The sequence below is a fragment of the Trachymyrmex septentrionalis genome, unplaced genomic scaffold (assembly GCF_001594115.1).
Source record: "Trachymyrmex septentrionalis isolate Tsep2-gDNA-1 unplaced genomic scaffold, Tsep1.0 scaffold37, whole genome shotgun sequence".
In the NCBI taxonomy this organism is placed as follows: Eukaryota; Metazoa; Arthropoda; class Insecta; order Hymenoptera; family Formicidae; genus Trachymyrmex; species Trachymyrmex septentrionalis.
This window is the reverse complement of record NW_017305536.1, coordinates 5,796,625-5,815,211: the sequence shown is the minus strand read 5'-3', so window position 1 is coordinate 5,815,211 and position 18,587 is coordinate 5,796,625. Positions and strand designations below refer to the sequence as shown.

At 34.2% G+C, this 18,587-nt stretch overlaps 1 protein-coding gene across 2 annotated transcripts in view; it reads left to right on the top strand.

Moving 5' to 3' along the window:
* Positions 1 to 6,021: 6,021 nt before the first annotated feature.
* Positions 6,022 to 18,587, top strand: part of LOC108750663 (guanine nucleotide-binding protein G(o) subunit alpha) — a 25,219-nt gene continuing 12,653 nt past the window's right edge. Inside the window, exons 1-4 of one of the 2 annotated variants that reach the window (XM_018490302.1) lie at positions 6,022 to 6,080; positions 6,351 to 6,789; positions 6,855 to 6,945; positions 15,235 to 15,277. In XM_018490302.1, the coding sequence (XP_018345804.1) occupies positions 6,022 to 6,080; positions 6,351 to 6,789; positions 6,855 to 6,945; positions 15,235 to 15,277 (632 nt within the window). Of the gene's footprint in view, positions 6,081 to 6,350; positions 6,946 to 15,234; positions 15,278 to 18,587 lie in introns of those variants that run through there. The other variant, XM_018490301.1, reaches the window with a different exon arrangement.

The following is an 18,587-nucleotide window of genomic DNA, read 5'->3' as shown; positions in this document are numbered from 1 at the left end:
GTGTCAGTGGTCTGGGAGAGAAGAGAGAGAGAGGGGGAGAGAGAGAGAGAGAGAGAGAGAGAGACAGCGAGAGAATCCCGACGTCACTGCAGGATACGCGAAAGGAGGTGCGTACATGTTCGATTCGTATCGACGGATCGCCGGGGAGAGCACCCGTTTGTGCGTGCGCTCGCGGTGACATCGTCAAGAGCTACCCCTGGCGAGCTGCTCCGAGAGAGGGAGAGAAAAAAGGGGACGAGAGGTCGAGAGAGAAAGAGGGAGAGGGCGGGGGTTGGTTCCTTCGGAATACGCGCGACTCCGCTGCACACTGACGCTCGATTCACATCCCCGTTAACTACTACGATTCTGTTCCGGAAGTATAGGGGTTGGAAATTGAAAAAAAATATATATATACACATATATATAAAAGGTTGCTGCCGAAAGTGTAAAACGTATTTGTTTCACGATAAGAGTTCGATAAGGAAGGATAGCGGTTAATCGTTGGAAGGTTAATCGAGTACAAGTCAAAGTCTTTTTATACGTTTAATTTTTTCTCCTTATATTTTTGTCGCAAAGATTAAAATGCTTAGGGCAGTAGATGTGTACAATGACGACTCTAATTATACGATTGCACGATGTATTGTATTTACAAGTTTGCATCGATGCATTTCGAAAAACTTATTCTAACGCTCGTTTGTATCTCAATGCAGTTTTATAATTTCGGTTTATACTAATTCTTCGTCTTTTTTTCAATTTTAAGAATTAGAAAAAAGTGACGAGTGAATCGAACCGAAATTAAAGTTAATCTACATTGTAGAAACGGGCATAAGATAGTTTAATGTAGTATAATGGCTTAATAAAGATTTAAAGAAATTATTTAGTTGGTTTGTTTAGTATTATTTGATGTTCGTACCTTAAAGGGGACAGTTCTAGAAATAATCGATCCATCATTTGCTCGGGTGACTCGGCATTAGCCTTTTCCAGATCACTTAAGGGAGTAATTATGACTTTTCAAGGATAGTTGTGCTTTTTAAAGATTCAAATATTGCTGTCTTAATTATTATATCATTTATCTCTCGTTTACGATTGACTATCGTGTTTTCTTCCATGAAAAATAGCGATAGGAACAGCGTAAAAAAAAAAAAACGATTAATGCTCGTAGAAAGAAACGAAATTAGTGCTCGTTTCTACCAAGAGATTAACTTTAATCTCAATTAAATTTACTCTTTATTCTTTTCTCATTCTTGAAACTAGAAAGAGATAAAAATTAAGTTAAACCAAGATTAAAGTTAATCTAAGTTAGAAACGGATATAATTTTTAGAAATTAGAAAAAAATTAAGAGTTAATTGAACCAAGATTAAAATTAAACTACATTGTTAGGAATAGGCATAAATAATTTTTGTTTTATGCAATATCAATTAGGCTCCTCGCGCTATGCAAAACGTACTGACGAGCGATACGTCGTTCATGACACGCGATAAAATTGCAATATGCACGATACACGTGGGTCAATGTTTTCGTTAAAGTCGGAGGAGGGATATTTTCAGTCTCCAGAATATAAAAAAGAAATGTAACTTCTCGATAATATACAACAATAATTCCTGTACATTTGTATTTTAATCTTTCTTTGACGTATCTGACGCGAGATGAAGTATTCGTTTGTATCTTTTAATAGTTTTAAATTTCAGATACAATCTGGAATACCCATCGCGTGATCATAATCAATAAAAGATTTCACGTATCGCTACTGCATTTAAATCGTTCGGATATCGAAAATAACCGTGGCAAAATTATCAGAAAAATTTCATTTACTTTATAAAAGTTATTAGAGACCATTTTCAAAATTTATAATAATAATAAATATAATATCCTGCTTTTATATTTTTCGATAATTGATACTACAATCAGGGATCCAATTTCAGCTGTTATTTGTGAACAAACAAAAAACAGTGTAATTAAGCACGGTTTTATAATGTAAATAATAAATAATAAATTGGATATCTTTCTATAATATATAGATTAATTATTAAAAGGTTCAATTTTATGGTATTTCCAATTTAGACACACATTACGGCACTAGAGTTGTTAATTATTTTCTGAAATTATATGAAAAAGAAATGTGAAAGATGTTCAGATATTCAAGTATGTATTAAACGACTTATGCAGTTGCTTGAGAGAGAGGATTCGAATCCGTTCTCTCCTGCCGCACTAAAATTACTGCGCGCTACTTCTCAAACACGGCGCGAAAAAAGTCGTGCGAGCGACAAAGAATCTACGTTAGAAAATGAAATATTCTGTGTGAAAATGAAATTTACTGCGTAATTAATTCTCTTGAATTAAACAATCTTTTAGATTAAATAATGGATCAGGATATCTCGCAAAATAAAATATATTCGTAACAAATGAGACCTGTTTGGATAAAGTAAACTCATCTCGCGCGCGTATCATAAGATATTCCTTTCCGTGTTGCACATTAATTAATTATTTTTGAGGAGAGGAGAGGTGCACGTAGAAAAATATCATTCTACTGCTAAGAAAAGTGATCATTCAATTAATTTTCTTTCTTTAAGTGACGGTTACTTCAACAAAGAATAGTTTTTTATAATAATCTTAAAATATACTTATTACAAATTTCAGAACTCATTATTATGTACTCGAAAGAAGAATTTATTTTCTTTTAAAGAATATTATAAAATTAATCGAAGAAGTAACTTTATATAATAGCAAATCAAATTTGTTTTAATTTAATAATATTAACTGATGTATTAAATTTATTAGAATGCAAAATATATTTAGAATAAATTTGATGCTTGTGACGAACTTATAATAGAATTTGCGGATATACGAATTTTTTAAACACTTCAAACAATTAATTATTACTTGCGTAGAGTAAGTGTCTTTCTATATGTGGATGAGGGAGAGGCCGGAGAGATAAACTCGTGGATCGTGAGAAACTCGATAAATCGAAGGGACTACAATTGGCCGATTTTCGCCCGATTTTGTTTTTCGCGCGTTTCCTTAACATATTTTAGCCCGACTATGCCGGCGATGGTATTTTATGAAGCGCGACGCGTATCGCTTCCATTATATCAGGTCGTTGCATTTTATTGATCGTGTACGCCGGTGTGTTTCCACGTAATGCCGTGCTTACGAAGATGTACGTGCAATCCGACAAACGAATAAACCATGGACATTCCCAGCTCGCGACTGGATTTCCTACTAATTAAAAATTCAGCTATTGCAAACGGAACGATTTCGACGAGCTTCGGTGTACACACCGAGCGCCCTGGAGCCGGCAAAAAGCAAACGGCATTGTTATTAAAATTGTTTGTGGAGATATGATACTTTTAAGATAATTCAGTATGCATTCGATCCCGAGCGGAAAGTAGATATCGATCTTGTAATTAGTGAACTTACACATCTAGATTGCGACGGCGATGAAATAATTTCTTAGGCTTATTTCTTCCAAGGAAGATTAATTTTAGTCTCGGGCTAATTTACTCTCCATATTTTTTTCTAACTCTTAGAACTACATAGAAAAAGTTGGAAAGTAAGTTGAAGAGATTAAAGTTTCTACACTGATAGAAATGAACATTAGATCGCGTCGTTTTTCAAACGTTATTGCAACAGTGCTGCAGTTTTATAGCAATTTGAACTTTTGTTATACTTTGCACGATTACTGTCACCGGTACTTTAATGTCTCCGACATTATTGAAATATTCACGCGTTGAAGTAAAGAAAATACTTTAATGCACACAAAAAGAAACTTGTGTGTGTGTGTGTGTGTGTGTGTGTGTGTGTGTGTGTGTGTGTGTGTGTGTGTGTGAGAGAGAGAGAGAGAGAGAGAGAGAGATTTCAATTTATTATTATTAGTATCTATTGACATGTATAATTCTGATGTTAAAATGAAAATTTATATAAATCGTCTTTATTATTAAAAATTAAAGTAAGAGAGAAATCAGTTTTTTTATTAAATTGCCAAGCGATCGCTAGAATCTAATTATAGTTAAATCGAGAATCTAATTTAGTATTGCTATCTTTTCACTTTGGTTAAGTTAGGTTTGTTTTTAATAACTAGGAGAAGAAACTTAGATTGAGTTTTCTTAAATAACTTGTTAAGGCCCACAATTTGATTTCTGTTTCATTATAATTCGTCATTTCCACGCAACAACATTCTTTTGTGAGTTGCGCTAAACTAGGCTGACTGAACATAAACTTAGTCTACTAATCAAACTATTCCATTAATTATTTACAAGCTGAATAAAATTACATATGAGATAGCATTTTTCTCTGGAATTCGTCAACTACGTTATATTTTTAGATCTTGTATCATCTTGAGTTAAGCAAGACATTTTACTTAACAATATAAAAACGTTGATGATCCAAAATTTGTTTATTGGATTTGATGTATTTTTATCGAGTCATTTTCTCTTTTATTATTACGAAATTCAATCTTTCATTCACTATGGCTAATAACATTAGATCAGATTCATGCTCAGAGACAAGATCTTAAATCGCATCGAGCGGTTACGATACGCCAACCTAATAAAATTATTACCCGGCTCGCGCCGAGGAATAATAATGAGATACGATGAACAAACGACGTTATCAGCGGCGATTGGTTGAGAACCTTTCAGCATATCAAACACGGGCGATCTGCCAAGTCGCGATCGTAGGTATACTTGTCGCTAGAAAAGCGAAAACGAGTGTTGTTCGTCTCTTCTTCGTATCTCTAAGCATTATTCGTTCAGTGAAGTGAGGATTGGCTAAACAATAGGGGCCTGTTCTTTTTGGCTAAATTTCTCCAGGAGGAAAGAAGGGAAAGAAAGATGAACTGGTACAAAAATTCAGTCAAAAAGAACAGGCCTAGTATCGATACCTGTGACCTAATCCCAAGACTAGATTTTATAATTGATTATTTGTTTGATAAATCATATGTAATAACATGCAATGTAGAATCAATTGTTATTTTTCCGTAATAATAAGTTAATCAGACTATATGAATAAATCAAATTACTAAGGGAAAAGCCAATACGATCGAGGCTCTCGGTGCTTAATAATATTTTTATATATGTATTCTCTAAAGGTGAATCAGCGGCTTCAGTGCTACATTTATAACTGATGTAATCATCAGTTATAAATGTAGAATACTTATTGTTTTTCAGTAATAATATACTGATTCTCATTTTTAGAGGTTATGATTCTCTAATTAAACTGCATTTTCAAAAATTATAATCTCTAAAAGTGAATCAATGTATTTTTACTAAAAAAAAAAAAAAAAAAAAAAAATAAATATTTGCTGATAATTATGTCAGTTATAAGTGTATTATTGCATTAAAATCAGTAATAATATATACTGATTCATTTATTAAATTGATCGACGACTAATTTTAATATTATCATTTCAGTTTTAGTTTATGATTATTGCGTTTCAAGTTCGGGAGTAAGAGACATACAGTTCACATAACTAAAAAATATATTTAAATATAGCATAAAAGTATTATTTACATATATAAATTTTTACATATAAAAATTATTAAGATACTAAAATGTAGTTTCGACCGTATTGTCTCTTTCCTCTATTTGTTATTTTTCTGATCTGACTTGGTTCGATATCAGAAAATATGTTTGCAAGATTTAATTGGAAAATTTTTAATTTTTTTATTGTCAAAGCAAATTATTTAAGAGTTTATTATATCAATTGGACTTTCTACAATAAGGCATTACTTAAGTTAAGTCTTAAGCCGTAAGAAATTGAAGGATCACAGTAGAATACGATAAGAATAATCGATTATGATCGATTGATTCCTCAATAAGCTTAAGACTTAAAGCTTAGATAAAGGCATGGCAGAATTAGACAAGGTATTGTATTTTCGAAGATGCGCAGTAGTAAAATAATGCCGTCCATGCGTTTTACTCTTAAATGCAACTGACATATAATATAACAATGTTAGGTCTGTTTGCAGTGCTTACATTCTTTGCACTCAGCATCTTCATTTTCTCTCTCTTCAATGCCCAAATATGTATTTATCTCATTCTAAATGCAAAAATTTGTAGGAATTTCAAGCAACGCGAACAGGCCTCCTAGAAAAATGAAATGGTATTTAGGGGTGATTTTTGTACCGCTTTTGTTATAGAAAGTCCATATCAATTCACACCACAGCACACGTTACTTATACAAGTGATTGTTACATTTGTTGATCTATCGACACAAGTTTTGTAACTTGAGATTCTCAGGCAGGATTACGGGATTTATCTGATTACTTCCTTTCTGCTTGCAGGCGCTGCTGAATCGCGCGGTTAAATCGACGCAAGTGTGGCGGTCGTTAGAGTCGCGTACGGGTGGCTGCGGTCGCCCAGATAGTTAGAGGATCACTCGGTGCCGGTTGCTGCCAGTAAGGTTGCCATCGGTGACTACGAAGACGAAGACGACGAAGACGAGGACGAGGAGGAGGACGGCGGTGGTGGTGGTGGCGGAGGAGGAGGAGGAGGAGGCGGCGGCGGCGGAGGAGACGGTGAAACCGGTGAAGGAGGCAGTGCCAGTGACGATAGTGGTGTTAGTGGTATCGGTAGCGAAAGTGTTTACGGTGGTTGTGGTGGCGGTGGTAGTATCGGCTGCTGTGGTGACGACGGCGACGGTCGCTGCCGCGGGAAGTGCCAAGTGCGACGAGGAGAACGGAATTAAGGAGGCAGAGAGGTGGTGGTGGTGGAGGAGAAGAAGTTCCGCCCGGAGGTCGTTTCACCCTCTTCGTGGCGACGGGGCCGTTATCTGGCCGCGCTGTTTAGCAGCTACTGGTGAGAGAGGAAGAGCGTGAGGGTGGCATTTGTAAAGGCAACGTGTAGCAAGATGGGCTGTGCCATGTCCGCGGAAGAGCGAGCCGCTCTGGCTCGCAGCAAGCAGATCGAGAAGAATCTCAAGGAGGACGGTATCCAGGCGGCCAAGGACATTAAACTCCTTCTGCTTGGTATGTCGTTACTCTTTATCGGGGATGCGATTTCCGAATTGATTCACTAAATATTTTTTTTCACTAAAAATCGATTTTTTATAAAAATAATGCTTCGAAATAGCTCTATTTGTTAAAAAAAAAGAAATGATTCTCTCTTTATAAAGAGATTGATTTAAAATAATCCCTTATAGAAAAATCAATTTTTCGCAAAATAAATCAGTTTAAGATTACTAATGTCATTTGGGAAGGTCGATCTTTTGAAGATTGAAACATCCCTATTCTTTATTCATCTCGAAGTATATGTCTGGCGATCTGGCGAGAATAAACGCGATATACATGCTCGTTAAAATTTTATAACAAGAAATCGTAGGTGTAGACATATTCCTATACTATTTTCGAGCTTGAGTAATTTGAGAAAAAAAGGCATAGTTAACATCCAAAATTTTTGCCCATTATTTTATTTAGCCTTGAAACACACGATTCAATGTAATATCGGAATAAAATTAGATGATATTAAATTTATATAAAAGTAGATGTTTTGCTAATTTGAGTCTAAATTTCTACAAATCTCTTGAAAATCCATCAGATTCCCATGTATGTTTCTCAGGATTAAATAAAAAATATATGCTAATTGAATGATTATGAATTCTTTAATATCTTATCAAGTGCTTTTTTTTGTACCTAATCACTCAAATTTTATAGAGTTTTATTTAAATTAAAATTAACTATGAATATAACGCTATCATACATTACATGGAAACAGGTCAAGCAGAAGAGATAAACAAGTAGTTATTTGATTTGGATCTGACTTGTATATTCAACATGTATGTAGTGGATACTAGTATTAGAATAATAACTAAAAATAAACAAAAGGCAGAAGGGCTGTCAAGCACTTCAACTTGCGCTGAGACACAAACTATAATAAATGAAAGAAATGATAACACACGGAAAGAACAGTTCTGCTGAAATATCTACAAAATTAACTACAGATGAAAATAAATTTCATTGTATTATCAAAATAATTATATATGGCCACTCAAATGGATTGCTAGACTGTCAAAATTTTCTGCAGTATTGCTCATCATATTTGAGTTTTTTATGTAATTATTTTAATGCTCTAACAAAATTATTTTTGAATTTATTACTTAAATTTTTAGATATTTTGGTAACAATATATTTTGTTCTTTCCATGCAATTATAATATTGATTATGCTTGTTGCAATTTATATTAAAATTTTACAATTAAATCCTATTTTAATTGTCATGTTGTTCGATTGAACATCGCAAGGAGCTAACAATATAAAAAATTAACAAAATATGATTAGATATGCAGTAGTCGAAAAGAATTGCGTGAAGACTTAGCTCATGATCGTGAAAGTTCTGAAATATGAGAAGGCTAGACTTGGTCAAATCGCATAAATATTATCGAGAAATTATCCGTCGGAAATAATGCACGCAATTTGACGATCGACTGCGATTATATCGACGACACAGTGCGAAGTATTATATCTACACCACCGTTTTCTTTTTGCGTTAGATATTTTATGAGCTATGGATCTATGATTGGTGAGGCGCTGCGTCATTGTATGCTCTCTCTCTCTCTCTCTCTCTCTTTCTTTCTTTATTGATTTAACTTTCTAAATTGATTCTAACTTTCTAAATGCGTGCCAAATCACAAGCCAATTATGTCTAAAGTTCTTCGTCGCGTGCAAGAATCATCGCAATTCTACGATTATATTATCTTTGATATAACGCTGGAAATTCATTCGCGATATTTTCTTAAAAAGAGCAAAACGTACCGTTTACACGGAAAGAACGGTTTTGCTAAAGTATCTAAAAATTTAGTATAAATACAGATCTGAAAATAATTTTGTTCAGACCATCAAAAATAATTATATAGGATGTTCAAAATTTTTTTTTTGATTGCTAGAATGTTAAAACTTTTTGTAGTACTGCCATTAACACTTAAGCGTTTTATTAAATTTAATCATTTATTTTAATTTTTAGATACTTCAGCAAAATTGTTGTCACAAATTTCTCATCCTACAATTTCATAACATATTTCCCTAATTTCCCTGATTGTTTTATTTGTTTTCAATTTTCCTAACATTTCCCAGATTTCTCTGATTTCCAGTTTTGAGATAAACCCGCTCTTTTTTCCCATGCAATTAAATCAGAGAAAACGTATCAATTTTTCAGATTCGTGCGATAATATTTCGAGACTCTTTTTCTAAGTTTATCCCCGTTTAAAAGATCAAAGGCGATTCGTCTCGATGCCCGCGCGCGTTCGAGCGCCTCTCGCGGATAAAGCGCTGGCTTTTTAAATCGACCGGCATGCAGGAAATTGAACACGACATAAAACCGGAAGAATGGCGCAACAAGCGTGTTCCTCCTTATTGCGGAAGGGTAATGCCCGATCGTTCATCCAACGTTAGTTCTTTCAGTCCACGCCGGAACGCTTCGAGGCGCATAATTGCCGGCGTCGACATCAGATATCATCTGACGTCGGCGTTTCATCGTCGGTGACGTCAACGCTTTGGGATGCGATCGAGATGACGCGCGATAACGCATCTCATTTGCTTGTAATCGCAAGTCCGGGTCGGGAAGGAACTTTCCGATTTAAAAACCGAAATGACAGGGACAGATGATACGCAACGTGGATCTCGCGCGCCAAAAATATTTCCACCGAAATAGACGGCGTCGAGATTACTGGAGACAGAGCTGGAAAAATAAATCAGGTAGCGTTTTTTTTTCTCTCCTTCTCTCTCTCTCTCTTTTTTTTTTCGTCTGGTCTCCGCGTTTGGGATATCTGTCGGGAACCTGCTCCGATAGAGCTGTCGGGAGATCTGATATTTGCCAGGACACATACTGTTGCCACGTGTCAGCGTCCCTCGGGCTGAGGAACACGAGAGCCATGAAAATTTCAGTCTACAGGGAAAGTCTATCGTCAGACTTCTTTTTTTTAAAGCTAGAAGCATACGGACGGCACGAGGATAATTTGGGAACGTGCGGTTTTTAACGGCATTTTATATTCGTTCACTTGAGTCACATCTCTCACATCAGGAACATATTTATTCTGGTATATTCCATCAGAAGTCTAATGAATTTTTTTAGATGACAGAACGTTTCAGACGTAATTTAAGAGAAAATCTACGCTATTGCTAGTTCCGTTGACATAACTGTATGGGAGTTACTGTATTTATAATGAGTTTTTGTTCCTGCAGAATATCATATAAAAAGTTGTCACAAATTCCTCATCCCAAAATTCTATAACTTCTCTTTGATTTCCAAAATGATTTTTCCTGACTTTGAACGTTAAAAAATTTTGTGTCCTTTTGTCTTAATTTGGAAAAATAAATATAAACATTAAATATTTTGTTGAAAGATCAACTTTTAACATATCAATATAAATTACTATTAATGTTGCTGACACTGTTTGCGTTTATAGTTATTGTTAAATTGATAATCCAAAACTGCATAGGTGTGTCATGTATGTATATTAAATTTCTTTAAAGCCAAGAATTTTAATTTTCAGAAAATTTTGCAAAATTCCTTGATTTTTCTCTGATTTCTAGTTTTTTTTTGGCAACTCTGATTATAAATAACTACGGGAACTATAATACACAAGCGTTTTAAAGATTAGAATGTCAATGGAATAAATTATTTATTCCGTTGACATCCTAAGATGGAAATTAAGATTGAGATATGATCCTAAATTATTAATGATGAATTCTCACGATGAATCATGCCTGGAGAATTCCTGCAGAGAAGCATTGCGTAATGTACATACAATGATTACGTAGGCACAACACAGACAAATATATAGGCATAGTTACAAAACCTAAGATTCATTCATGATCTCACTCCGTTTACCGGTGTATCATCAAGCCGTGTCTACAATGAGATTTTAAGTCGTGAAACTTAAGTTTAAGCCTTAAGCCGCAAGAAATTGACTAATTATAATCGAACGTGAGGAGAATAATCGACTATGATTGATCAATTTTTTATGGCTTAAGGCTTAAAGCTTAAGTTTTACACTTTAAAATCCCATTGAAGACGCCGCTTTACGCATCGAAAAATTTCATATTTTATTGTGTTGTCTTTGTATCGATATATTAATGAGATGAACGCCATGTTAGCATTTATCATCGGTTGTACATATTACCGCGCTAGTAATACCTCTGTGATTCGAAGTCTTAATGAAAAATCCTTCGTCGGCCTTGCGCTATAATTAGAGGCAAAATCAGTGCGGAGGTGGCATAAAATGCACCGGCGTATTGTCTCCGTTTATCTGTCGCGTACTAATTGCTTCGCACATTTTCAATTTATCTTCTCGCCTTTTCTCGCTTTCCGTTTCGCATAGGAATATATTTGGTGTCTGGTGGAGTTGTCAATATTGATTTTATTTTTTTGGGCATACTTCACGTCGCATCCTTTTAATCCTTAGGATACACAAGATAATTTTCCATTCATTCATGTCCCGAGTTAATTTTAATATACAAAAAAATATTAAGCGATTCTTACTTTGATATCTTCAGAAAGTATTTATAAAATTGCGTATTAAAAAAATTAGAGATACTCTTATCATCAAATTATTATAACATTTATACACAATTTTCTTTATTAAGAATAAAATTCTAGTTGGAAATGAACAAGTCAGAATTTTCTGGTTAAATATAATTAATTTTCTACTGAATTTTAGTTGAGATACCAGAATCTAATTGGATATATATTCAGAATCTTCTGGTTCGTCCACTTTCAACCTGACGTTTTTTCTTACTGTAAAATTGTTTTGCTTTTAATTGACAAATAAAATTTTCTTGTTTAATATTACGTAAATTTAATTCGCTGAAGGTTCCTCATTTTTAACGATGATGGACTTCCGAGGACATACTGTGCATCCTAAAAATCATATTCTATCGATAGCTTGAAATGCGACGTGCGAGCATACGTGGAAGATACGTTTTCTAGCGAAATATGGGTCCTGTTTGTTGGTGTAACCAGTGACGTCATTCGCCGACGAACGTGCGTGTATGTACATGCGCAAATTGGCTGCGAGTATTTTCATCCGATTAATGGTGCCGCGACTGCGAAATACAAATGCACGTTGCGTATTTCAAGGCGACGCAGAGCGGCTCTATGGTATAAAATGTCAGCGACTAAGACTTCTTTGTCGCTGAATGAAGCATGCCGGTAGACAGAACGTTAAAAATACGTGAAAAAAGAGAAAATAGCCTTTTTACTGCAGTTTTGTGATGACGACAGGTTCTTTTTTAAAATTTCTCATTTTCGTTTCAATCTATTTTTCGAATTTTTGTGCTCAGATTGAACTTAGAAGTAAAGAAATTTTGTCTAAATAATTTTTTCTTATTTCGATGTTCTTAAATTGATTCTAAGATTTTCAATGCAGCAATTAATTATGAAAATTTACAGAAAGATATATAGAAAAAAATATTATATCAAAAAGATATATATCACTATATCCTTCCAGATTTTCTAAGTATTTTATATACAAAATGCATCGAATTTATCTAGAGATTTATGAGAAAATTCTAGTTCACATAGACGGTTTGCTTCGGAAGTCATGAAAGATTTTGTAAACATTAAGCATACTATAAAAACAGCATTGATTGCATATCGAGTGCATATACTGGTGGTAAAATGCCAAAGGGCATGGAAAGTTTGCGCTTGAAACCGACCAAAATGTTAGGAGGGCAACATAATAAAACAATTTATTGAAGCCTATAATTTATAACAACCCACGGTAAAGTGTTTTTCCGTATGTTATGTTGCATTCAATATTTAATTACAATTAATATTTTATTTTTCGACTCAGAATCATAATGCAACCGCATGTAGAATTACATAGGATTTGCTGTAATTTACGATATATAATTGAAAAGAGTAAAGTTTCTGAAAAGAATAAAATAATTTTGTATTTCTAAATATTTTGAAATTAAATATTATTAAAAGAGATTATTAAAAGAGATCTTTGCAAACTATTGAAAAATCAGATGCATCTTTAATACGAATTTGCAATTTCAATGAAATATATATTATATGTTGCTTTTAGTAATAATTAATCGCTAATGAATAAAAATAATATCCAATCGATCTTCGACGTATGGAAATTTGTTGAATAAACTTTTCTTCCTAATATTTTGTATATAAAATTTGTATTAAATATGAATAAAAGATTTCTGCCTTTTTATAAATTTAGCTATGGCTTTTTTATAATATCGATTCAAGTATTCACACGCGAATTCATAAAATTTTCTTCATTTTATAATATTACTTGTTTAATTTACAAAAGCTATTATTAATTTTCTCTTGTATTAACATTTCATGAATATTCCTATGCATGGTTGATACCAAACTGATGATATAGCGTCAATGAAGTGCAAACAGTTTCTTGTCTCCTGCAGCGCTCGGTGGGCACTCAAATTTATCTAAATTATCTCCGTCCCACATTTATCATGTTTGTGATGGATAAAGGCGCCCTCACAACGCGCCATATTTCCATGAATAAAGCAGGTGAATGAGAACGCAGCTGCAGGAAGTAATGCGTATCGACGTGCATTTCTGGACCGGATTCGAAAGATAAACCGATCATTTACAGTTCTGGATTTCGGCAAAGTGTTTCAACGTGTAGTAAATGCGGCTGACAGGTGCCAAATTTTACCGCGGCGCCATAGTAAACGCGATCTGGCTCTAAATCATACCAAAACGGTATAACAAACAGTCGTATGAATAATAAGCGTTCCCGAAAGTATATGATGCAGTACAGGAGATGAACCAAACTGAAAAGACGGTTCTTCTGAAGTAAAGAAAAATAGGATAAAACAAAATTCAAGTACTCTTTTTCGATTTCAGTTTTAGATAAATCTTGGATAAACTCTACTTAGAGAGCTCTGTGATATAATTCCTATATTAAATTTCTTCGTTCCATACGGAAAGAACGGTTTTGTTGAGGTATCTAAAATTTTAGTTAGATACAGATCTGAAAATAATTTTGTTGGACCATCAAAATAATTATGTTAGAAACTCTATTGCTAGAATTTTCTAGCATTACTTATCATGTTTCGTACGTAACTATTTTGTGTAGTCCATTAAAATTATTTTCAGATCTACATCTAGCTAAATTTTTAGATACTTCAACAAAATCGTTCTTTCCGTATGCAATTTCGAAAGTTATAACATAGAATTTAATAACAGGCATTACCAGGAGCTCTCTAAGTACAGTTTATCTAAAATAGAGTGCTCGGATTTTATTTTATCCTATTTTATCGAGGCGTAGCGCCTACTATTTTACTGGATACTAAAAGCGATTACTTTATCGGAGTAAAATAGAACTCAGAAGCTAGAGAAGTCGCGGTGAACATGATTTTGGCGAGTTTTAGACAAATTTGCAACTCGTTTGTTGTCAATTTTTTATCGTTGGCTGTCAATGTTTTATCTCGGTTAGAACGCGACGAGGATCATCGTCGATATCTCGAGATGAACTCCTTTCTTCCCGCTCGCCGTTTATAGGGCGCATTTACTCGAGATCTCTCACGTGTATTCAGTTGATGCTAAACAGCTCTAACCGTTGAGTAGCTATTATAGATGGCTACTTACGCTAGGAGTGCTTTTAAAAGTGGGAGAGCGGAGGCTTGCGGTAAGCAGGAAAAGCGAGTTCCGTCGACATATCCGGTATATAGAGCGGCATATTTTGCGATAAATCGTGACTCTGCCCTAATGCGTTCGTCGATCCGATTTTAGTGATGCCTGTGAAATCATTTCTCTTATAAAAATTATTGATAGAAAATTACAATTTAATGTCGTCGACAGAAGCGTCTTTACTTTTTTTTTTTTTTTAATACAACTCAATGAATATACAAATTAATAGTCGTATTCCGATCTACACTGTCAGTATTGAAAATCCATAGTATATGTAACGTCAACTATAGATTTTCAGTACTGGCATCATATATAGAAATACGGTCAATATACGAGATCTATCACTGAAAATTTGAATTACATATTCTTTGACGAACTTTTAACTGAACTTTCTTTCATGATAATTTAATAAACAGGGATTATTCGCCACAACTTTTCAATGTTTGATACGAAATGTCGTTAAAGATAGTTATGGAGTCTCAAAGTAAATTCCCGAGTAAATTACGCTTAGAATTAAACGGAAAGTAAGAGGCTTATCTTTCCTTTGTTCAACGCGCAAAGTTCATGTTGCAACGTAATTCGGCGATATGCAATCGTGAGAGAGACTTGATTGCTCTCAGTTATTAATGCCCCTCTTTTGTTTTTCAGGAGCGGGCGAGTCCGGCAAGAGTACGATCGTGAAACAAATGAAGTAAGTATAATCGTCTTAGTGCTTCGCGCTACATGCGCTAATTATCATTTGGAGGAGGGGAGGTTCTATTATTGAAACGTGATTACATCCATATTGTTTATTCCTAACACACATCGACCATTCCTGATTACAACAATTAAATTAAAACCGAGTTGACTACACGGAAAAATATATATTGGATGATTCAGCACAGCTATAGTTTGCTGCGCGAGTTTCAATATCTAGAACTAAGAAGATTTGATAGTTTAACAAAGAAATTATGTCTGCAAGAGCAACTATTAGTAAGTTAATTCAACGAATTCTTGGTTACAATTGAAAATTGTTAATGTAACAAGTTTTCTTCATTACAGTACCGAAAGTATGCACCGTCTTAGCTACTATGTTTTGTTAAAAATTTCATCTATTTTGATCTATATATTGGATTGATTTTCGTAAAAAGTTATCTTCGCTGTATTAACAAAACCATGCTATTACAAATATAACTATTTATAATTGTCAATTTTATTCAGCTGTATAATTTTGTTAATTTAACGTAGAAATATGACTGTATACTGGCTGAATCAGTCAAGTTTTTAATTGTTTTTAATAAATTTTCTTTTTTTTTTCCTTGTATGCAACAGCTTCCAATTTACATTAGTCAATCTTGACAAACTTTGGATTGAATAAAATCATTTAAACGATTTGCGAGATACAAAGTCGTAGAGTTTATGAAAAAATACGATAAATGTGGATTGTACGGAAACTTACTCAGAATTATAGTGCACGCAGTTATGAGAATGATTCATCCGGCTCATGCATGTATGTGCGTAATTAGATGAATTTTGGACTCGTTATCCGAGAATTTAATGGCTCTTCTACTGGAAAATGAGACGGTACGAAGAATGCGTCAAGAACGAGTTGTGGATACAATGGTACAATGCGATGTCTGCAACGCTCGCATCCTTTGATGTTTCGCGACGTCACGGAAATGCTAATTTGCGAACACTCATCAGTCAGCTGTAGACTGATTACGAGAAATACTTTCCCACGTTCCTTTCCTTCCCCGAATCGCTAGATTTTCGTATTTTAAAGTTCAACTTTAATTTTATCGTAATTCTTAAATTCTATTCTACGAGCCTCTCTGTTTTTCATTATCTAATTTATATAATATCTTTTACATACATAAGTAATCAAAATGTTTTTTTTTTATATTTTACGTAAATTATATTTGTTTTTTTAATTTATCAATATAAAACAAATATATCTTTATTTCTAAAAAATATAAACGTATAATAAAAATATGTATCTTTATTTTATTCTTATTTTGTATTATTGTTAACAGTAATTTGCTGATTGTCTTTAGTTTTACTATTTTCAGCGATCGAATTGCCACTTAATCGATTATTTCGCGAGAGGTTTAGTCCGGTCCGTCCAAAACGATGCTACTTAAATTTGAATGATATAACTTAATAACTGGTCGGAAATGAGTCAGATCTCTAATTAAGTACGTTTCAGTTTTGCTTACTAAAAGTTAAATGACTTGAATCATAACGCATGCTTATTCACTTGGCAATTAAATTGCTTGGGATGTTTCATTATAATAAAAATATTTTTTCGCTCGCAATTCTGCTACTTGGCTAAATCTTAGCGACGATCTAAATCTCTTCTTAATCCAATGAAAATTATTATTAGTGATTTCATTAAAAAATATTTACATAAAAAAACTGTGCTCAAAAAGAAAGAATATCGCGCAAAATTACTGATAGACAAATTCGCTAAAAGGAAACTGAAAAGGAAGCTTGCGCATTTATTTATTATAAATACCTATTAGTATATTATTCTAAGTACATAACTATCGAAAAGACATAATTTTTTCATTAAATAAATCTCATGTTGCGTTTATATCTGAAAAACTTCTTTACACTGTATTTACTTCAGAAAGGGAGAGAGAGAGAGAGAGAGAGAGAGAGAGGGGAGGGGGGCGCAATTTCCTGAATTATCACCGCTGCGCTTCGAAAGTAAGCAGAACGTCGAATAATAGCGCTTGTCCATCTCTCGCGTGTGCAAATAATAGATTAATCTTTTCGCGTCCGTACATCGGCATTATTTCGAAGCAAACTGTTGCCTCGTCTCGGCAAGATCGATACTCGCAATGTTACGATACGCTCGCGCGTATCCGAGGGCAGCAGCTGTTCCGTTATACGCGCGCTCGTCCGAGATGTTGGCACCGTATTCTCCCTCTCCCTCTCTCACTCCCTCTCTCTCTCTCTCTCTCGTATAGATCATCATATTCCCTCTGTGGGGTGTCTCTCTCTTCCTGTGCCATTCCTGCGCCATGAATGGGCCCTGTTCAAGGGGTCCCACGAACAAAGTTACCGCTGTGCGTGCTCTCCCAATGGAAGGGAAGCTGTCAGTCGTGAATAGGGATGCTCCTCGTATCTAGATAGTATCGAGGAGCTTTTCTTTTTGATTCTCAGTATTTTTATTTTCGAAGTTAATTAGATTTCTTTTTTTACAGCCAAAATAAGTAGTACGTATTGGATAAAAATGGCAGAGATTTTCCATGGTAACACGATTTCGAAATATTGTTACTTCTTTATAAAGACATCCTGATGTAACATATTATTAATGTTATATTAGAAAAAAAAAGAGGATAAAAAAGAGACAATTATAGTTACTTTATCACGTTATGTATGATTGTACACGGTGCTGAAAACGATGTGGAAAATTATAGATTCGTAATATTCTTAAAACAAGCTTCTTTTCATACAACCGCATCTCCTGTACACCAGTTGCATAATTTATGGATACGCGCATAATGCAAGGAACAGTCGGTACTCGAGACTAAAGTACGAGCGAAGCGTGATTTTACGCATACTTTTATGCGCCCGGTTTTTTTCTTCTCGCGTGCGAGCAGTCATAAATCTAGCGGTATATGCATGCGTATTACATATAGCGTTCTCCGTGTCGTCTCGTTAACATCGTTACTCTCGACGTTACCCTCTTACAGCGGACGCCGCAACACTGTTTCCGTATCATTTATTAACGTAATGGACAATGCAATATTCTTTGTTGAGATTAACGCACCATTAAAATGTTGTAACGTTTACGCGACGGTCACTTCGATGGGAATTACATTAGAAAATATTGTTGCACAAATTATAATTAATATCCGTTAATTAAAGCTCCGGATTGCCCGCTTCTAATTTTTTACATCTAGAAAGAAAAACCGAGGATGTCATATACGTGTCCGATAAAGAAATTCTTAAAATTCATGAAATGTTTGTACATGAATTTTAATAATTTCTTTATATATATATATATATATATA